The 22,467-nt window shown below is 49.0% G+C and overlaps 1 protein-coding gene across 3 annotated transcripts in view; it reads left to right on the plus strand.

Annotated features, from left to right (window-relative positions):
- Positions 1–22,467, plus strand: part of FOXK1 (forkhead box K1) — a 68,844-nt gene that overhangs the window by 28,903 nt on the left and 17,474 nt on the right. For all 3 annotated transcript variants that reach the window (XM_049902851.1, XM_049902852.1, XM_049902853.1), the window contains exon 2: positions 17,333–17,518. In XM_049902851.1, the coding sequence (XP_049758808.1) occupies positions 17,333–17,518 (186 nt within the window). The remainder of the gene's footprint in view (positions 1–17,332; positions 17,519–22,467) is intronic.

Raw genomic sequence — 22,467 nt, forward strand, 5'->3', positions numbered from 1 at the left:
TAACCACTCTCCTTTCTTTTGGTCTCTCACTCATCTTTGAGGTGTTTAAGTCAACTACTAACCAAAAGGAAACCCTGGTACCATAGTGGTTAAGAGCTACAGCTGCTAACCGCTTCGTCTTAACCTCAGGTTAGGTTTGAGGGGAGAAGCTTGACCTCTGCCCTCTTCGAGACACACCTGGTTTAAAGATAAGATCCAGTTCTTCCCTGCCTTCATCTGAATTCTTACCTTCTTTCCTAAAAGCAAGGGTACTCTTTTATTTGTGATGTAGTGGTCAAGAGTTCAGCTGCTAACCAAGAGGTTGGCAGTTGAAATCTACCAGGCGTTTCTTGGAAACCCTATAGGGTCTCTCTGAGTTGGAATCAACTGGATGGCAACAGGTTTGTTTTTGCAAGGCACATTTTGCGAATTTTGATTAAAATATTTCCTGAATAAGCGATGTGTTCCCTTGGGTCAGAACTCAGGAGGTATGTGGTAAAATCTTTCTCTCTCATCCCATCCCCTTCCTTGGACAGTCAGCTTCTGGGTACTTCTACAGGTGGGGCGTGACATTTAATGTAAGTCTCCTTCCCACTCGAGTTCCATTCTCCAACGAAAACCATGGTTAATGTGTTTTCTCATGCACTTTGAGAAGTTCTGTGTGCATGCGCAGGTGCACTTCGAGATGCCGTGTGCACACAGAGGTGTACACAGGCATCCTCTCATTACAGCACTGCCCTGTGTCGTCTTCTCCCTGGACCAGAAGAAACACCAACCAGCCACTGACAGGTTATAGACAAGAGTGTGAAGGCTAGCCTTTCTGGTCAGGTGGGTTTTGTGGCTGCAGAAAACATTTAGGATTTTGCTCCAAGGAAGTGTAGATGGATTCCTGACAGAGCATGTAGGAAAGATCATGAATAGCTGCCTTCCTTCCCTGGTGGCATGCCTCCGAGTGAAGTTGTCCAAGTTGGGCTCAGGTGTTAACGGCCATGGTGTGGGGCTGTGGGCTGGGGCCGTGCACACTTGCATGGGTGGCCCGATGGCTCCAGCTCTCCAGGCTCGCCCTGCCCTCCTTTTTCCAAGGGGCCAGATAGCAAGCATGCCTAACCTATGAGAGGCCTTCTGTTTATCAACAGTCAGCTCCCAGCCAAGTTCAGAATGAATGGAGAAGAGATTTTGAAACACTCCGCTGTTGTGAAATATGAAACTGTGCGAGTTCTCTTTGCCTCTCTCTTTGTTTCTCCCTGTAGCTGACGATAGGGATCAGTCCTGCCAGAAATCCTGCCGAGCTATTAAATTGGGTGTCATCCACCAAGTCCTGGCCAGAGGCTCCCAGGCTCTCAGGGACTCCATCAAAAGGACCATTCACAGGCCCAGTTGGCTCGCTGCAGATAAGGATTCTGTGGAGGTAGTTCAAACAGACAAACACAACACTCCTTCCAGTGCCGCAGGATGGCAGTGTCCAGACTTCAGCAAGGTCACCAGCAGCTGGGATTTGTAATTGTTTTTGTTAGTTGTCCTAGTGTCTGACTCTGACTCACAGCCACCCCATGAACAACAAACAGTACGAAATGTTGCTGGGTCCTGCACCATCTTCACCATCAACGGTACGTTTGAGTTCGTTGTTGCGGCTGTTGGGTCAATCCATCTCATGAAGAATTCCCCTCATTTTCGCTGACCCTCCACTTTACCAACCATGATGTCTTTTTCTGGTGATTGGTCTTTCCTGAGGTCGTGTCCAAAGACGTGGCAGATTGGGCTGCGTTCCTCAGAGTTGCTGGGGAGTCAGCGGCGCCATGAGCCTGGCTGTCATCATGCTGGAGTGGCTTTCTGACGCTCTGAAATGAGAGTGACAGTGCTGAGGCGAGTTGTAAGGAGGTATAGGGGAACACCTGCCTTGTCCACTTGGGGGAACTAGCATCGACAAGAGACCTGCTGTGGGCCAGCCTGGCCCAGGCACTTGGTGAGAGGTGCTGGGGTCCACAGTGCCAGGGCTGTGTGCAGAGTGCCGAGGGTCTCATCCTCCTGTGGTCTAGTCTGGGGCATGTTTAAACATTCATGTACATAGTCAGAACCGGCTTAGAAAGGCAAGGAGAACCTACAGTTACAAGCTTTGAGTTTATGAATTATTTTAAGCTGGTTGCTTGACTTTTTTTTTTTTTTTAGTTATTAAAACTGGTCCTGGCTTGTGTCTGTGTTCGTTGGAGAGCCTCCCTCTGGGTGAAGGGGTGAGTGGGGCTCCATGCAGAGCGGGGCTGGGGGGAGGCCACTTGGTCTCTCTGGGCATCAGTGTCTTCATTTATAAGACAAAGCTCATCTCTAACTACCATTCATTCTAAAATTACATTTGTTGTTGAGTGCTATCGAGTTGATTCCGACTCATAGCAACCCTGTGTGACAGAGAAGAACTGCCCCATAGGGTTTTCTTGGCCATAATCTTTACGGGTGCTGATCATCAGGCCTTCCTGATATATTTTTAGTTATAGCATGCTAGTCCATGCTCCTTTATAGCGTAATTGAACTCTTCATTGAAGACCATAGTTCTTTTTGAAATATTTTTAACTGTGGTGAAATACATATAACAAAACATTTGCCACTTTAGCCATTTTTTATGTGCACAGTTGAATGACATTAACTATATTCATCATGTTGTACAGCCATCCCCACTGTCCATTTCCAGATTTTTTCATCACCCTTAGCAGGAACTCAGTATGACCCTCATCCTTGAGTTGAGGATGTGTTTGAGTTGCGACCTCAGGTTTTGTCTCAGCATCTTGGGTTTTTTCCCTCTATTATGAAAGCAGTAGAATATCCCTCATCTTCACCTTCTTGTCCTGGTAAACATCTGCAGACATTGCTTTGTGTGGATGAGTGGACCTTAGCCTTTTCTGTTCCTTTCACATGATGTTTCAGCTTTGCAATGGAGAACAGTAAGGGCTCCCCCTTTGTGTGTTGTGATCCCTGGTGAAATGAGGTGCTGCCAGCCTCGAGCCCTGGCATCATGTGGCTCTCCAGACAGGGTCCCCAGCTCCACAGATGCACTTATTATTTTGAAGTAATCATGGATCCACACAAAACCAAAACCAAACCCTATGCCATTGAGTCGAGTCTGAGTCATGGTGTCCCCTTGTGTTACAGAGTAGAACTGTGCTCTCTGAATGTTTTCGTGGCTGTGATCTTTATGGAGAGACCCCTGGGTGGTGCAAACAGTTCAGCATTCAACTGCTAACTGAAAGGTTGGAGATTCGAGTCCACCCAGAGGTGCCTCACAAGAAAGGTCTGGAAGTCTAAAAAAAAAAAATTTTTTTTTTTTTTCCTGAAAAATTAGCCACTGAAAACCCGATGGAGCTCAGTGCTACTCTGACACACATGGAGGCACCATGACTTGGAGTCCACTCAACAGCAACTGGTTTTATTTGAGCCTCTGCGGGCAGAGACGAACTTTCGGAGGACGTGGGCACAGATGCTGAGGGGGAGTTGGTTGGGCAGAGGTGGGCAAGAATGCTCTGGGCAGGCAGGGGCACAGCCACTGCAAGCCCTGGGCAGGAGACCAGGGTGAGGGTGCGGCCGGGACATGCGGTGTGGAAGCTGGGCAGGAGTTTGGGTTTTCTTCCAAGAGCCACAGAAGGTTTCTAAGCCGAGGAATGCCCTGATTTTATCTGGGGCTATAGAAAGGCAGTCATTTGTCTTCTGAACGCTGTTCTTGTTTTCGGTACGTGCTGAGCCGACGTGGTTTACATTCTTCTCCGAGGGCCATCTGGGAGTGGTCTTGCTGAGTTCTCAGCACACAGAACTAAGTAAACAGAGCCCCTGTCCTCCTTGGTGGCTCGTGGGGCCTGCGTGTCCCACCAGGCTCTGGAAATACTCGCAGGCCTCGCAGATGATTTTCCTTGTGGCTGAGGCTGATCTCCATGGGTACAGACAAACAGTGAGTGCTCACAGGGATTCAGGAAGCACGTTCTGGCCCGTTTGCTCTTCCCAGCAGATCTTGCTCAGAACCATCACCATTTGTTTCTGAGAAAGTTAGATGGCCTGGCATTTTCTGCTGCTTGGCTTTTCTTAGGGCGTTAGGTATTTTGGGTTCTGGAGTCGTGTACTGACTTGCAGAAGCAGCTCCTGGTGCTGTGGACGGGGACTGCTGGGGGCCAGGCAGCCTTGGCAGTGGGGCCACCCCTCAGTTGTGACTCAGCACCAGTCCACAGCTTGTTTTTCCTTCAGTAGAGAGCTATGATTTATTTTCCTTCTTAAAGCCAAGTAGTTTTTTTTTTGTCCAAAATGTGTAAAGGATCCCAGGTTTTATGTTGTTGTGTGTTTTGTTGTTGTGTAAAGGATACGAGGTTTTGTGTCATGTGTTGTGTGCTATTGATGGGTATAGGATATGAGGTTTTGTGGTGTTATGTGGGTGCGTTGTTGTGTAAAGAATGTAAGGTTTGTGTCATCATTGTTGTGTTGTATGCTGTTGTTGGGTAAAGGAAATGAAGTTTTGTGTTGTTACGTGTTTTGTGCTGTGTAAAGGAAACGAAGTTTTGTGTTGGTACTGTGTTATATGCTGTTGTCAGATAAAGGATATGAGGTTTTGTGTCGTTGTTGTTGTGTGGGTGTGTTTAATGTGGCTCTTTTGCCTGTATCACAGACAGCAGTACGTGCTGAGCTTGGACTGCTCCACACTCATCAAATATCCAGGCTTCTGTTTTTCTGCACCGCTCTTCTTAGAATAAGGCTTCCATTCTCAAGGTGACCTCCTTGCCCAGGATGGCTGCTGAGGCACCAGTCATTACATTTCCATTTTAGGCGACAAGCGGGAGGAAGGGGTGATGGCAGTAATTCTTACTTGATAGCTGTCTGTCCACCTCTTAAGAGACTTGTTTGCACATCTCCCCGTTAGGTTCCATGCACATTTCAGTGGTCATAACTGCAAGGGAACTGGGAGATGGCCTCTGTTATCTGTGTGCATGCCCACCCAGAAGAAAACGGGAAGGAAGAGGGAAGTGGGTACTGGGTGGGCAGCCTGCGTCCCTGCCCTCCCTCCTGCCTCTGCCTTCTGTACATCCCGCCCAGCACATGCATACCCGTGACCCCATCCCTGGGCCAGGTCAGGTCACACTGAGGTGCAGCCCCTGCAGGTGCCTCACCCGTGTGCACAAGCCACAGGCTGTCTCATATCCCACACTCCTCCGTGGTCGGGTCATCCCTGTAAAGTCTGTGTTGTGCTGGTAGGTGGAGCTGCTTGTCTAGATGACAGCTCTCAGGCCGTTGCCGAGGGGAGGAGCACCCCAGCACCCTGAAAGGGCGCGCTGTGTCCCCTTACTTTTGCAGCAGAACATGGCGCAGTGTCTCCTTAGAGGAGCCAGGGTGGTGGCGCTTCTTTGGAGAGAGCTATCAGTGGGTGTGTGGAGTGTGATTGAGTTATTTTTTACTGTTCTGACCCAAATCGAAACCTGGCTCAGATACTCTTTCAGGAAACCAGTCAGCCCTGGGGACTCACTGCCTCTCCTGCAGCAATCAGAAGGGCGTGGAGTGCAGACGGGCTTTCTCTTTCACTCTCTGGTGGTAGGGTCAGGCGCCACCTTGTTGAGAAGCACCCTGAGGCTCAGCTGACGTTTTATCTGTGCCGACCGAAGCACCAGGACTTGCTGGGCTTTTGGGGTGCTGCACAGGATACCCCTTGTCGTGTACACACATCCCCGCCTGCCGCCACCCCAAGCTGGCAGGCTGTGGATTTCCAATCATGTCCCAATCCCTGCTGGCTGCGGCTGTTCCCAGGCTCCTCCTCTCTTTGCTGTGTTTCGGTTCTCGGGGACAGGGGCCAAGGCCACACCGTATCCCAGGCAGCAGAGGGTGGAGCGCCCACACTCGTGGCCCGCACTTGCCTGCGTGGTTCTGTGCTGCTGGCTCTGTATAGCTGCTTCCGTTCGAGGCTGGGTGTGTGCCTGGTCGGAGTCTCCAAATTAGGAAGGTAAGCCGGCGTGAGCAAGGAAGTGATATGCCAAGGCATCCAGAGACTGCCTGCCCTGTGTAGACAAGTGGGCTGGCTTTTTATTTTAGCTTGTACTTCACGGTTCTCTTTGGACCTATGCGTGTCTTTTCCTTTGGTATCAGAAGGGAGGCATTAAAGGAAATTTAATCTGGAGAGTGAGGTCCCAGTGATGAGGACAGGAGCTTCTGTGTGCTTCGCCAGTACAATTTCTGTTGGAAGAGCTGAGCACTTACAGACAAGATCTCCTATGGACCACCCATTTGTCCCATTTGGAGACAGAAGCCTCCTTTCTGAGGGACTCTGTCCAGGCCAGGTCCCGCCTACCAGCTCTGGTTTAGCAGCATTGGGCGGGGGCCTTTTTGAGTTGCCAGAATTCAGAAAATAAACATGAAGAGCTGATTTCTGATGAGTTTTCTTTTGTTTCTTCCTCCCCACCCCTGCCTCTCGCTCCCAGCACCCTCCTCTCTGCAGTTCAGCAGCTGCTTTGTACTGAAGTCCCCTGTCTTTGCACTCCTGTTTTGGTTTTGTTTTTCTTTTTTGGTATACATTTTTTTATTGTAGTGAATATATAGTAAGAAAGCATTCGCAGTTTCAGCAGCCTTCACATGTACAGCTTAGTGACATTAAATACGTCCATCACCATCAACCATTCCCAAATGTTCCCATCACCCTGAACGGAAGCTCGCTGTCCCCAAAGCACTGAGACCTCTTTCCCCCTCCCTCCTGCCCACCCCTGGTGACCACTGATGAACTTTGATCTCTGTACACATGCCTGTTCTAGGTACTTCCTGTGCCCACCGTGTGTGATGGGGGAAATAATGACAGACACACAGACCCTTCTAGTATTTTTTAAATGGTTGTGTTTAAATATAGCTAGCACGTCAGAGGGATGGCATGTTTTGCTTAGTTTGTACACTTAAAGTGCTCAGCGTACAGAACCTGGCAATATAATAATAGCAAACTAGCACTGTATGTCCTCGTGATTGGACTTCATGTTAAGTAAGGCTTAGGCAAAGACCTCAGTTTTGCAGACTATTCTAAAGTGGAATGTGTCCCCTCCTGCATTCGTGCTGAAGGCCAGAGGAGGCCGTGCTACCTTTCCCCATGACTGGCTTAACGTCCTCACTCGCCGTCCAGAACTCCGAGTCAGACCTGTGGCCCTCACGAGATGGGGCCGGGGAGCTGAGGAGGCGCGTTACCAGTGCTCGCTGGTCATCGTGCAAGAATGAACGCAGTGGTTCCTCGTGCTGCCACTGAGCGGCCTCTGTCAGACCTGGCTCTTCCCTCACCCTCTCAGCCGGCGTCATTTTCATACTTTCAAACCCTGTGCGTTCCAGAGGGGCAGGAGCAGTGGTAGATAAGATAACATGGGGACAGCGGTAGCATTTGTTTCCAGGTGAGTCTGAAGAGAAGACAATTGATCATGGCACAGACTGCTCCGCCACCGCTACTGCCAACCACTCCCACGCCCACCCCCACCCCAGCCCTGTTTTTGGTCAGTACCCCTGACCACAGGCAGCAGCTCCAGCTCAGGGATAGTAGGTGGGGCCAGCCGAGAAGCTTCCATCTTCACAGGACCCTGTCTTTAAAAAAAAAAAAAAAGTGATCGTGTCCTTGCATCATTAACTAACTGTTGGGGTGACAACACTGATTCTTTGGCTCATAGATTGCCCTAGACGCAGTGATGGAGGTATTGTCAATACTGCTGCAAGGTCACCCAGGATCCGTGGGTTTTGGAAGTCCCAGCAAGCAGAAGTTCTAGCCATCATGCCTCCGTGTTCTCTTGGTGGGTCGCTTGTTTCATTCTGCCTTGTCCTTGTTTACAGGTGTTTACCTCCTAATAGTGTTTGAGTTCCTGACACACAGCTATATAAATGTTTACATGCTCATGGGCAGTAAAAGTACATGTGAAGTGTGTATGTGTGTATGTGTGGGTGTATATGTGCACATGTGAGTGTGCATGTGTGTGCATATGTGCATGTATGTGTGCGTGTGGGTGTGAGTGTGTGCGCGTGTGTGTGTGCACGCATGCATGTACACTGATTGACTTTCTGCCCAGGGCAGCACTATGTGGCAGGGGAGCAGAAAGGCGCTGGCATGATGGGTCCTCCAGGAGCCAATGGTCCAGTAGTACTGAGGGCAGAACCTGCCCCACACGGGAGCCTGGCCCGGTGTGGGCAGGCTGCCCAGGAAGGCTCAGCGGAGCAGATGATGTTGGGGAATGTGTCTCAGGCTCAGGAGCTATCAGGTGCCCAGCAACCATCAGGTTGCTCTACTGCGGACAGCATTTTAAGAACATCTGCCAAGGAAGCCACTTTGATTTAAAGCGTTTTCTTTAACTCAGTATGTGGGAAGGAAGATAAAAGGCGAACTTGCATTGTGACTGACGTCACAGTGAGCAGGGCTCATCCTGAGCAAGCCAGCAGCAAGCACAGTCTGTCCCCACGGCGTCTGTTCGAGGGACGGCCCCAACATCGCCACTGTGACTTCCCGCCTTGGCTAAGCCCAGGACAACCCGCCTTCCCTCTTGTTTTACACGTAAAACATGAGTACGGGGGATTCCTCGAAGGGCCATGTCCATGTGGAATTGGACTTCAGGAAACCCAGGAGATCTGGAAGTGGGGTTCCCTACGCCACAGCTCCTGCAGTTGTCACCTTGGGTGATCTTGGGCGCTTCTCAGTGACATCTTAGAGGTCCTTGCTTTCCCAGGTATTGAAGACTTTGTGCCACATTGAATTTTCCTAGCTGTCAAGCTTGTAGCTTGCCTTGCAGAGTGGTTTTGCTTGGTTGTGTTTCAAGTCTGATAAACCTCGGTAAAGGAATGGGCGTGTCCACAGGAGGATGGCCCCCTGACCTCGACGTTCCACTGCTGGGGCTTCTGCTGGGATGCTGTGTGTTCCCTGGGTCCCAGGTTCCGTGGGCCAGGGTCTCCCTCATTGATGGAGACACAGACCCAGCCGTTTGGAAAAATAGCCTTTGTGATGAATGGTTCACTCTTTGACGATCACCACGGGCTTCAAGAATCCGTGCTGGTGTGTTGGCGACTCACGGTCTCGCCGCTGCTCACGTCTCTGCCTCTGGCTGCCTCTTGCTTTCTCTGGCTTGAGTCTGTGCTTCTGTCGCCCAGAGCCGTGCTTAACCCCCTGCCTCGGCTTAGGTCTGTGTTCCCTTTGCCATTTTGTGGTGCTGCTTATGCACGGTCAAGTCGTGTCTCCAGTGTAGCAGGCACCCGTGGTTTGTTCATTCTGGGGGTGTTCTATGAAAATGTATTAAGAAATTGTTAATAGAAAATACTTTAGGTTAAAAAAAATGGAAATTGTCAAAATGCTTTGACTCTTTCATTTGGGGATTTTATATGTAAAGGTTTCTTGCAAAGCCATTTCCTGAACAGCCTGACTTTTCTTTGGAGTGCTTATAACACACAGAGCCACTGATGCCTCCTGGAGTTCTAATTTCAGACCTTACGTAAATGAAAACCGCCTGTGGTCCCCGGCCACCCCAGGAAGATGGCCTCGTTGCCTGTACACAGTCTGGATGGGCGGGGAAGTGGGAGGGTGTTGCCCTGTTGAATCGAGCTCTGCTGGTTTCCCGGCTTTCCCCTGTCTGCTGGGCCCCAGCCACGTGACCTTCTCCCTCCCTTGGGCTGGCCCCCCTCGGGATCACACATAAAACCAGGCTCGGCCTGACGCCTCACAGGGCTTCTAGAAAACACACGGCCGCTGTGAAATCTAGTAGTACTTCCCATTCTGGAGTCTTCTGTTTCCTGAAGGACACTGTAACAGCATAAAAGGGCATTTTGCAGAAAGAGCGGCTCCTGTCAGGCCAGCCTAGCTCCAGGCTATCTCCTCTCATCTTCTGCCCTTGCCTCATAATGCCCTCATTGAGGTGAAAGCTCACTGGCCACTGGCTATGCACTGGGCACCACTCAGTGCTACCCCCCACCACTTGGGACCTTGCCACTGCTCAGGCCAGGTGCTGGGTCACCTGGTCTGCCGGGTGACAGCCTGAGACTCCAGAACGTGCCGCTCCCTGCTGCAGGATTCAGGCAGCCGCACGCCCAGCAGGTTTGTCTGACTTTCAAATCCATTTTCATCAAGTCGACTCCGACTCACAGAGACCCCATTATGACAGAGTAGAACTGTACTCCAGACGATGTCCAATGGCTGATTTTTTGGAAGTAGATCACCAGGCCTTTCTCCCGAGGCACCTCTGGGTGGACTTGGACCTCCAACCTTTTGGCTAGCAGCCGCTCATGTTAACGGTACCACCCAGGGACTCTGAGCCCAGGCTGTTAGCCGCCGCACTGCACCATCCATTCCCTGCCGTTGCTACCTCTCTGTGTATCGCAGACACTGCCATGTCCCCTAGGGACTGTCTTCAGTGCATCTTTACACTGTCATGTGCTCTGCTCAGAAGGGCCCATTAGTACTCAGAAGTACCCTATGATGTACATGCTGTAATTACTGACAAGGGAACTGGGGCTGCTGCAGTGAGGGGCCTGTCCAAAGATGTACAGCGCTGGAAGGTTCTTTCAGATGCCATATAACTTTTCCTCCACTTATCTCTAGGCTGCTCAGGGATTTTTGGTAAAATAGAATTGAAGGGAAATGTAATTTGAAAACCCCACAAACAAAGTAGGTCTTTGTTTAGGAAAGAACCAGCTACAGACTGCCGGCCCTTCTCTGGTCACTCATTCTTTCAACATGCGTTCACTGTTACTTCCCTAGGATTGTGCTCTAACACCTTCTCAGGTTCGGTTCTAGAAACTTCCTGCGTGAAGTGACATCTTTATTTTTTTTGGCCAGATTTCTTAAGAAAAAACGTCACCCTGATAGTTCTGATTGTTACACAATTAGAGTTAATAGCATTTTGAAGGTATTAACATTTTCATATACCTACCCTTTTCAAGCCCCAGGGGCCCCTTTTCCCAGCTCACAGCAGAACACGGGAATCTGGTAAGTCTGGAGCCTCTGGGGCCCTGCTGTCCCCACCGACACCCTGCAGCTGTTCCCCCCTACTCTCCTCAGGCTGCCAGGGCTGGTCGCCCACGTGTCCTAGGGCCTTCCCCTCCTTGGCTGTGGGGTGTCCCCGCATTCCTGGCTTCTGTTTCTGCCTGCCACAGAGGGGTGTTAGGGAGCCCGCCCTACGCACCACATGGTCCTACCTCCCTCTGCGGGCCCATACCTGCCCCAGGCCCAGGCGGGGATCTGGCTCCACTGTTCAGTGCCTCTTGGGCCTGGAGGGATGGGGAGGAAAAGTGCTTGGTTTTGTTTTTGTTGTTATTGTTGTTGTGTGCCTTGGAGACCATCCTGAGTCATAGTGACCTCATATGACAGCAGAACCGTCCCCAGAGGGTTTCCTAGGCTCTTAGGAGTGTTTACAGATTCTCCAGTAGCTGGGTTCTTCTTCAGTTTGGCTTTCTTCTCCCAGTGAGCCTGTGTGTGCGGAAGTGCTGCTTGGCTTCAGGAAGGAAGGCAGGGGCTGCCCATGTCTGCCCCCCTCCGAGCCTGACAGAGCACACTCAGCCCGCAATTCCAGCGTCACCTGCATCAGCCCAGAATCAAGCCTTCGTTTTTCAGTGAAATTTTTTACGTTTTTAAAAAATCAAAATAATAAGTATACATAGTTTAAAAGGCCAAATAGTGATGTGAGGCTTAACAGGAAAGGCTCCAGGTTTCCCGTTGCAGGGGCACTGCTTCTGAAGTGCTTTGTGAATCACGGCCCAAACTGCTGTGTATCGTGTTGCCTGTGTGTGTCCTTGGACACTGTTGGCCACCCACTGTGGGAGGTGATGGTGTCATGGCTGAGCCGTGGAGTCAGCACGTGGCCGGTGCCTTCCTGCTCCAGTGTCTTTGCTGCATTGATGATTGCCTTGTTTTTTTCCTCTGGTGGTCTGTAGGGAGCCCTGGTGGTGCAGTGGTTAAGCACTTGGCTGCGAACCAAAAGGTCGGTGGTTTGAACACACCAGCCACTCTGTGAGAGAAAGATGTGACATTCTGCTTTGGTAAATACTACAGCCTTGGAAACCCTATGGGGCAGTTCTACCCTGTCCTACAGGGTCACTGTGAATCAGAGTGGGTGGGTGGGTGGTCTGTGCCTGTCCCTGATTCACCTCCAGCTCTGACAGGTGGGTGAGGGTAACCCTGTGCCCCCACTCTCTGAGGACCTCCTTCCTGAGCTCTGACCTCCTGGGAGGGACAGAGCTCCCACCCTCCTGGCTCCTGCACAGCCTCTGCTTGGGGGCTTCTCTCATCATCCAAACTCTGAGATGGGGTGTCAATTTTGCTCTTGTAACAAAGGTCAGAATGACAGGTTCAAATGAGAGATGTTGCTTTCTTTTTTGTCTAACAGTCTTACCATGAATTGATGTGGCAGCTCCAGGCGCTCTTTGTGATGTCACTGTGTGGTCCAGTGTACACTTCGTGGTTCATAGTGGCTGTCCTAGCTCCTGCCGTCACATCCACATTCCACCCATTGGGGAGGGGAGAAGGGATAAAGACACCCCTCCCCTTCTAAGGCTACAACCCGCTCCCATCCTGTGGGCCATACCTGGTGGCAGGAGAGGCCAAGGACTGTGGGCGGCCCTGTGTCCAGCCATCCATCCATCACAGAAGGAGACAAGGATACGTATGCAGGGACCGGCTCCCCTTTGGCCACCCACAAACTGTGTGTCCTCTTCTTCCAGCACCGTCAGAGAAGGCGGTCTGAGCCCCACCCAGTCACAACGTCCAGCGTGCAACCCTGCGCTTGTTGCGTGGTACAGTGACCTACAGACGGATTGCCGAGTGGAGGCCAGAACCAGCTCTTTCCCTTACCTGTGATCTGATGCCAAGCCACTACCAGCTCAGCCCAAGGAAATACCCAAGACAGGAGTGGACCCTAAACATGGGTGCTTTAGGGCAAGAACCTTTTTAAAAACAGCTTTATTGGGATATAATTCACAAAGCATGCAATTAACCCATTTAAACTATACAATTCAGTGGATTTTAGTATATTCACAGAGCTGCGCCGTTATCAGCACAATGAATTTTAGGGAATTTTCATCACCCCTAAAGGAAACCCCATACCCGTTAGCAGTTACTTCCCATGCCCAACCGCCCTGTTGTTGTTGTTGTTACTGTTGAATCAACTCTAACTCATGGTGACCCCATATATGCAGAGTAGAACTGTCCCATAGGGTTTTCAATGGCTGTGATCTTTCAGAAGTAAGTCACCAGGCCACTCTTCCAGGATGCCTCTGGGTGGGTTCAAACCGCCAATCTTTTAGCCAGTAGTCGAGTGCTTAGCCTTTTGTACAACCCAGGGACTCCCTCAAACAAAAACCAAACCCATTGCCCACTGCTTCATAGTTTTCAAGGCTGTAAATCTTTGTAGGGGCAGACTGCCACGTCTTTCTCCCACAGAGCGGCTGGTGGGTTGGAACCCCAGCCTTTCAGTTAGCAGCTGAGCCCTTAATCACTGCACCACCAGAGCTCCTAGCAACACCCTAGGCAATCACTAGTCTACTTTCTGTAAATTAGGGCAAGAAGGTCTTAAAGAGATATGGAGCTTTCTCTGAGCACCTCTTCCTCCTGGTGGTGGGTGGCGGTTTGCATTGGGTGCCTTTAGCAGGGATTTGAGAAAGTAGAAGGAGCCTTGGTGGTGCAGTGGTTAAGCGCTTGGCTGCTAACCAAGAGGTCGGTGGTTTGAATCCACCAGTCACTCCTTCAAAACCTGATGAGGCAGTTCTGCTCTATCCTATAGGGTCTCTATGAGTCAAAATCAACTGGACAGCAGTGTGTTTGGTTTTTGGGATGGTGGAGACCGACTCGCGGTGTGTGTGGTTGGGTTGTAGACTGAAGGTGGAGCACTGTCATGGATTGAGTTGTGTCTCCCAAAAATGTGTGTGATTGTCTGCCATTTTGTGATCTGATGTGGTTTTCCTGTGTGTTGTAAATCCTACCTCTATGATGTTAATGAGGCCGGATTGGAGGCAGTTAAGTTAATGAGGCAGGACTCATTCTATAAAATTAGGTTGTATCTTTTTTCTTTCATTGATTTTTTTTTTTTTTTAAACAATTGGTAGACATACTGTTTTGTGACATCGGATACCAACACCACAACAAACACGTCAACACTCTCCCTCTCAACCTTGGGTTCCCTATTACCAGCTTTACTGTGTCCTCCTGCCTTCTAGTCATTGCCCCTGGACTAGTGTGCCCCGTCAGTCTCGTTTTGTTTTGTGGGCCTGTCCAATCTTTGGCTGAAGGAACGGTGAACTTCAGGAGTGACTTCATCATTGAGCTAAAACAGTGTCTGGGGGCCATACTCTGGAGTTTCTCCAGTCTCTGTCAGGCCAGTAAGTCTGGTCCTTTTTTATGGATTAGAATTTTGTTCTACATTTTTCTCCAGCTCTGTCTGGATAGGTTGTATCTTCAATCAGTCTCTTTTGAGATGTAAAAGAGAGAAGTGAGCAAAGAGACAGGTGGACTTCCTATCATCAAGAAAGTAGTGCCCCACTGAGGAACCCTACTGAGGAGCATGAGGAAGGAGAGGGGCGTCCAAAATGAATGTGCTCCATGGGCACCCTCACCTCTGCTGAGAATCACCTGCTGGTGTGCCCCAGGCCAAAAGCCAGAAAGACTGGCGAGAACCTGGCGTCTGGGGACCGTGCCACCTCCGCACACTGTCACACTATCTGTTTCTTAGGATCCCGTCTGCCTGTGACCCTGTTAGGGGCAGACGCTACATCTTCCTTCTATTTGGCCCTGGTGACTCAAGTATGATGTGATCATGTATGCACACAGGGACATCCACAGGCAGAAAGTCAGACGACACCCTTTAAGCAAATAGTAAAATGTGGCTTCTTCAGTTTATTTGTAACAGCTGAAGGAATTAGGAGAAAGAAACTAATGGTAAAGGGCCATAGGAACTGTCTTATGAAACTTTATCTTTAATGTCTTCATACCCATCATGGGGAGAACAGGTGTGTGTGTGTGAGTGCGTGTGCACGCACATACAGACATACACCCTTAACCCCGTCTTTCTCCAGGTGGATCTCACCTTAGCCGGCCTGGCTCACCTGTCTGGAGCCTTTGGCTGGACGGCCAGCTCTAAGCCCCTTTCCTTCCATCTCTAGTTCAGGGACACCCTCCCCATCCTTGGGCTCTTAAGCCTGTGTGGACGCTGGCTCTGTGACTTAAAAAAAAAGGGGACAGTCCTCCAGGCCTGGAGACGCCACACAGCTTCAGAAAGCACCTTAGAAACGTGTGCTGTACCTTTCAAATACTGACAGAGGAAATCTCCACAGGGCAACTGAAGAATGTGGAAATGCCTTCAAACGTTTCTTGAAATACGACCTATGAGAAGGAAACTACAGAATATTTTAAAGTCACTTTGGGCTGTCCTTTAAGTAAAACCACAGGGGCGATGTTGACTGTACGTTGGAGACACACCTGCCCCCTCCATCCCTAACGTTTTGGTATCGGGGCCACATCTTCCAGATTGTCTCTCACCCCAGGAAATACTATGAGAATCCCTTCGTTCTGATTTTAGGTTTGAAAAATAAAAGCTAGTACCTATGGGTCAAATGTCCCTGGGTGGTGCAAATCGTTAAGCTTTCAGCTGCTAACCAAAAGGTTGGCGGTTCAAAGCCCTGGAAGAAAGGTCTGGTGGTCTGCTTCTGAAAATCAGCCATTGAAAACCCTGTGGAACACAGTTCTACTCTGACACACGTGGGAGCGCTGTGAGTCGGCATCAACTCCACGGCAACCATTATTTTGTTTGTTTTGTTTTGTTTTATCTGATAGCGGCCTGGTACCTTGAGAGGCTGCAGCCTGTTTCTGCTCCCTGGCTTCCTCCCTGGGAGAGCCAGTGCTGGCCCAGTCCAGCCAGCTGATTTTCTTCATCCAGTGTGGGTGGCTCAGCTCTCAGAGTGGATATGTGTGCCACCCCGTCACTTCATGACAGTGGGCCCTTCACCATCATGGGGCAGCTGGGACCTGTTCTTTACCTTGTTTGTAGGAAACCGCTTTCGTAAGACCGGAAGGGGAGTCAGGTAAATGGGGGGTTTGCATGTGCTGGTGGAAAGTTGGCGGGGTGTTTAGTATTTAAACATTCCTAATGAATTAAAAATGATCCCAGTGGCGCAGTGGTTAAGCGCTTGGCTGCTAATGGAAAGGTTGGTGAAAAGATCTGGCAATCTGCTCCTATAAACATTACAGGCCAGAAAACCCCATGGGACAGTTCTACTCTGTCACATGGGGTTGCCATGAGTTGGGATCCACTCGATGGCACCCAACAACAACAACCGAATTAAAAATAGAGTCAGGAATAGCTTCATACCACTTACAGTTCCAAAGACTTGAACATTTCTTGAGAATTGTTGAGTCACTTAGCAGGACCCAGATGCCTTTGTGAAACTAGCAAAGTGTGTTGCAGGTGTGTGTTTATAGTCACATTATTTCCATCACCCCACCCGGACACGCGTGCACGCGCTCACGCACACACGCACACCTTTTTTTACAAAGGGCCTTTCTAAGCAATTGTCACGTCGTCTGTGCCACTTGTCTTCACGTAGGCAGCTTGCTACTGTTTGTTTTTCACTAAGGCAAGAAGTTAGCAACTTGTTGGTAGCCTGTCAGCTTAGACGTTCGAAGGTGAGCAGGATGAGTGCCAGCTGGGTTGTGGGTGGAGGTTTCTCAGGATGGATGAACCCTGGTAAGCTTTCCTCATACAGGCACGCCGGCACTGACTTTGATACCTGAGGCTGCCTCATGTTGTTGCCAGCATTTGGTTTGTTTGCGTAGTCATTTGGCAGTCAAAAAACTGAGGCTTGTGGTTTCTAAGCCCAGCAGCTAATTGTGAAAGCAGTCCGTTAAACTCCAGGCGGTAATGCCTGCTTTCTGACGCTCCCACCAGTGTGAGTGTGGGCTGCGTGGCCACCTTGTCATTCACCATTTGCTTTGTGTCTTCTCTGGAGCGTGGCAGGAGTCTGGTCGGCCGTGCATAAATGGTGGCCGTGTGACCTCACTTTTCCAACAAGTGTTCTCTGCAAAGTGGTGACCACTCCCCGCCTACCCCAGTTGTAGTGGACAGGAAGTGACTGGCTGGCTGCCTGAAACCTCTTTTGGAGATGACATCAGACCTATTTGTCTGGGGATATACAAGTCTCTTCTGTTTACATGCCCAGTAAAGGGACAATAGATGTCAGAATTAACCTAAATCTCTGCTGAGTAGCCTAATGAAAGCATAAAAATAGCATTTGTGGCACATATGAACCGTAGAGTTTTTTAAGTTAGATCTTATTAGGTTAATTACAGCCTTTCTGTGCTGAGTTCAGGCTTTTTCCCTCATTTTCCATCCTGTGCCTGACGTGCCATGTTCCCTCCGTGCAGGTGTACCTTTCGGTTCCCTAGCACCGCCATAAAGATCCAGTTCACGTCGCTGTACCACAAAGAGGAAGCCCCAGCGTCTCCCCTCCGGCCACTCTACCCTCAGATCTCCCCGCTGAAGATCCACATTCCGGAGCCGGACCTCCGGAGCATGGTCAGCCCTGTGCCCTCCCCAACCGGCACCATCAGGTATGTGTGGCCCAGTCTCCTCTGCCTTTGGTCAACCGAGCGGTGTTAGGTGGGTGGGAAGCATGGGCCCCACAGCTTCCCCACATTCTTAGTGTTTGTCTGAGAAAGAACATGGCACAAGTGTTCCTCCTTTTATGCAGCAGTAGATATGGTTCTGGAAAATCGCGTGAGAATGGAAATTTTGAAACTATTTTAGGTGCATTGGGGGACCTGACTACTTAAAGTCTCTGGTGAATTCTCTTTTAAAGCGAAGAAGCACTACCTAATTAATCACTTCTGCCAGTTTGAAGCAAGCACAGCTGTGATTTTTTTTTTCCCCTAAATGTTTTTCTACATTTCATTTGTAGAGATTCTTGAGAAGCTTCATAAATGAATCTAGATTTTAAAGAAAGGAGTGCCCTTTTCAAACTTTCTCACCCTTGGCATGTGAAAGATAAGCCTGGGGAAAGGTTTCAGTGTAGAATACGTAAATGGAACTCCATGTAACAAGTGGCTAGTTGAGCTTGCAACTCAAACAGTCACCTCAGTACTTTCCCACAAGACAGTCATTGTCCCCTGGGATACAACTGAAGTCTTCATGCCTGTTTCCCATTTTGCCCTACAGAATACTCCAAAGATGTTTATTTGAGGGTCGAATTTTAATAAATTTAAGTATTCTATGACTTCACCAAGGACATTCTTGAGTGAAATGGTGTTTCTTCCTTTACTGCGAGCAAGTAGCAGAGAGAGTGTGGTGGCTCCTGGTACCGTTTGGTGCTAGTGCCCTGCTTCTTGCCAAGACACTACAAGCTTTCCCACCATTGCTTTTCCACAATCTTACAAATGTCAACCCAACCCAGTGAAAAACAGATCATGTCTTAGTATTGTTATGAAAATGGCTTTGACCTCACAAATCTAAACTCCCTAAGGAGGGTGTCAGGCATTCCCAGGGGTCCATTTGTGAGCCACACACTGAAAACTTATGCTGTCTCTATAGTCTCGTGTATCCCTGAAGCCACCACCCATCTTGTCAGTGTGTGCTGTTGTGGGGATTTGTTTGTTGCTGGGAGGCTGGAAGCTGTGCAGCCGGTATTTGAAAGACCAGCAGGGTCACCGTGGTGGACAAGTTTCAGCAGAGCTTCCAAACTAAAACAGGCTGAGAAGAAAGGTCTGGCAATCTGCCTTTGAAAATTAGCCAGTGAAAACTCTATGGATCACAGCAGAGTATAGTCCAATAAAGTGCTAGAAGATGAGCTCATAGAATTGAAGAAGGGTCATCCATCAGAATATGGAAATTATCTAATAATATAATTAAAATCACACACAAGTAAAATTTTACTGAAGATAATTGAAAAGTAGTTGCAGTAGTACTTTGACACGGAACTGCCAGAAATTCAAGCTGGATTCAGAAGAGGACGTGGAACTAGGGATATCATTGCTGATGTCAGGTGGATCTTGCTGAAAGCAGAGAATACCAGAAAGATGTTTACCTGTGTTTTATTGACTATGCAAAGGCATTCAACTGTGTGGATCATAACAAATTATGGATAACATTGTGAATAATGGGAATTCCAGAATACTTAATTGTGCTCATGAGGAACCTGTGCGTAGACCAAGAGACAGTCATTTGAACGGAACAACGGGATACTCCATGGTTTAAAATCAGGAAAGGTATGTGTCAGGGTTGTATCCTGAGCAAATCCGAGAAGCTGGACTGTATGAAGAAGGCAGCATCAGAATTGGAGGAAGACTCATTAACAACCTGTGGTATGTGGATAACACAACCTTGCTTGTTGAAAGTGAAGAGAACTTGAAGCACTTACTGATGAAGATCAAAGACTACAGTCTTCATTATAGATTACACCTTAACGTAAAGACAACCAGAATCGTCACAACTGAACCAATAAACAACATCCTGATAAATGGAGAAAAGGTTGATGTTGTCAAGGATTTCATTTTACTTGGATCCACAATCAACACCCATGGAAGCAGCAGTCAAATCAACCAACATACCACACTGGGCAAATCTGCTGCAAAAGACCTCTTGAAAGTGTTAAAAAAGCAAAGATGTCACTTTGAGGACTAAGGTGCACCTAATCCAAGCCACTATATTTTCAGTTGCCTCATATGCATGCAAAAGCTGGACGACGAATAAGGAAGACTGAGAAAGAATTGATGTCTTTGAATTATGGTGCTGGCGAAGAATATTGAATATACTATGGACTGCCAGAAGAATGAACAAATCTGTCTTGGACTTAGAAACGAGGATGGCAAGACTTCAACTCACACGCTTTGGACATGCTATCAGAACATACCAGTCCCCAGAGAAGGACATCGTGCTTGCTTGCTATAGTAGAGGGTTACCAAAAGAGAGGAAGACCCTCAACGAGATAGATTAACACAGTGGCTGCAACAATGGACTCAAGCATAGCAAGGCTTGTGAGGGTGGCACAGGACTGGTCAGTGTTCCATTCTGTTATACCTGTGAGTTGGAAATGACTCAGTGAGTACCTAACAACAATAACAGATGAACCCCTGAAATGAGAAGATATTCACGATACACAGTGGCCGGAACGATGGATTGAAAGCGACCAACGATCCCGAGGATGGTGCAGGGCCGGGCAGCGTTTTGTTCTGTTGTACATGAGGTCCCTTTGAATCCAACCCTAAGTAACAAAATTGCACCTAATGACAACAGTCTCGTCAAATATTAGTTCCTTCTTTTCCTAACCAACCACACTCTTGTAGCCCCTGTTTTTTTGCACCATTGAATTCCTCTACCTGGTTTTGCCTCAATCATTGTTTTACTTAGGCTTTTTGTTTTCCACCATGAAATTTTTAGTTACAAGTTAGTCATTTGCACTGAGCTGCTTGGAGCTGGCTTCTGCTCCCCCAGAGCCAGCATCTGGGTGTTCCTCTGCCTTTACGGAAAGAAGAGTTCTGAAACGGCGCTGAGAAATGGACTGGTGCCAAGGTCAGGGGTAGGAACCGGAGTCCGGTCAGCCTCACCGGGCCTTGCCCTCCTCTGCGAGGCCAGCACTGTCGTTTCATAATTCTCCGAGATGACGATGATGGTGCTAGGTAACAGCCGTTACTGAAAACCTCCTTTACGCCAGACACTCTGCTCAGCTCTTCACAGGCGTTATTATACTTAGTCCTCACAGCTTTACTAGAGAGACAGCTTTTTCCTAAGCTCATTTCTGACTTCCAGTAATTACTCTGTTCTAAAATCTAAAATTTAGTATGTGATCTCATTGTTCTTTCGTACATCTAACTTGAATTCAATCCAAAACAAGAGGACTCCATTTGAGACCACTGTTAACCGTGCCATGATGCGCTTACGTTGACTTAGGTGGTATAATTTATACATAGATAAAAATCACGTGCGGTGAAATGGTGCCGCCACTCTGGAAGGCAGCCTGGCAGTTCCTCCAAAGGTTAAACAAAGGGTCACCACAAGACCCAGCAATTCCATTCCTGGGTGTGTACCCAAGAGAATTGAAAGCATATGACCACACAAAAACTTGTACGCTAATGTGTTTGCAGCATTATTCACAGTCGGCAGAAAGTAGAAACAACCCAAGTATCCACAACAGATGAATGGGCACACACAGGGTGGTCCTTGCTTACAATGGAGTACTACTCAGCCATAAAGAGAAATGAAGTCCTGATGCACGCCACCACATAAATCAGCCTTGAAAACATCATGCTGAGTGAACGAAGTCAGACCCGAAAGACCACACCCGTTGTGTGATTTCAGTTTGTGTGAAATGTCTAGAGCGGGCGAATCTGTGGAGACAGAACGTGGAGCAGTGGTTGCAGGAAGCTGTGGGCATTGAGAAGAGGACCCGCCAATGCATGGGGTTTCTTTTCGGGGTCATGAAATGTTCTAAAATTGTTTTTGGTGATGGCTGCACAACTCCGTGAATAAACCAGAAACCACTGAATTTGGCACTTTAAGTGGGTGAATTGTGTGGTACGCTGTTTAAAAAGTTCTGTGTACTTAAGTCTTTAGCCGGGGCACCTTAAAGCAGCTGTAAAACAACAGGCAGGGTGACTCTGCACACCACTAAGAGCTGACACCCAGAGGCGCCCGCCCCCGTGTGCAGGGCAGGCAGCGAGGGTTGTTGCCACATCCAGGTGCAGCCCAGCCCAGTGTCAGAGGCTTCTGAGTAAGGAGCATGTTCCTGTTGCAGCCTTAGACTGGCGTGGGTTATTAATAATCAATTTATAGTCCAGCAAATAGAAGCTTTTTAAGAAACATGTTTTGGGTCGTACCTTGGGGGCTTAATAAAATGAAAACATTTCCCAGTAAAATTTCAAAGAACAGTAGTAGCCGACTGATCGAGATCCTCAGGTAGAGCTTTGCATATTGAAGCTGCTTTGTGTGAGGAAAGGAGGCCTGGTAGTGCAACGGTTAAGCGCTCGGCTGCTAACCAAAAGGTCAGTGGTTGGAACCCACCCAGCGGCACTTCAGGAGAAAGACCTGGTGATCTGTTCCAGTAAAGATTACAGTCTAGAAACCCTATGGGGCAGTTCTCCTCTGTCACATGGCATCACAAAAGATCAGAATCACTTGATGGCAACGGGTTTGTGTGAGGAGGAAGACAGCAGTGTGTAAAGGATAAAGAAAGCATGTTTTTACAAAGCAGAAGTAAACACATATGGGGGAGGCTGTTCTGAGCAGTGAGGCCCAGAGGTCAGCTGAGACATGCTCCCTGGACCTGAGTTTATAGCTCACCTGTCCTGGCCCTCACCTGGAGCAGATGGGGGGCCCCTGCCTGGTGGTCTCCATCCAGGCCTTGGACATAGGCTGCAGGAGGCAGATTTGTGTTTATGTTGGGGTGGGACTCCCGGGTGTTAGAGACCTTGGGGTGTTAGGGACCTCAGGGCATTAGAGACCTGGCATGTTAGGGACCCTGGGGTGTCAGGGACCTCGGGGCCAGGCAAGCTAAGTGTTTTCAAACAGA

This window comes from Elephas maximus, chromosome 12, assembly GCF_024166365.1.
Source record: "Elephas maximus indicus isolate mEleMax1 chromosome 12, mEleMax1 primary haplotype, whole genome shotgun sequence".
NCBI classification, from domain to species: Eukaryota; Metazoa; Chordata; class Mammalia; order Proboscidea; family Elephantidae; genus Elephas; species Elephas maximus.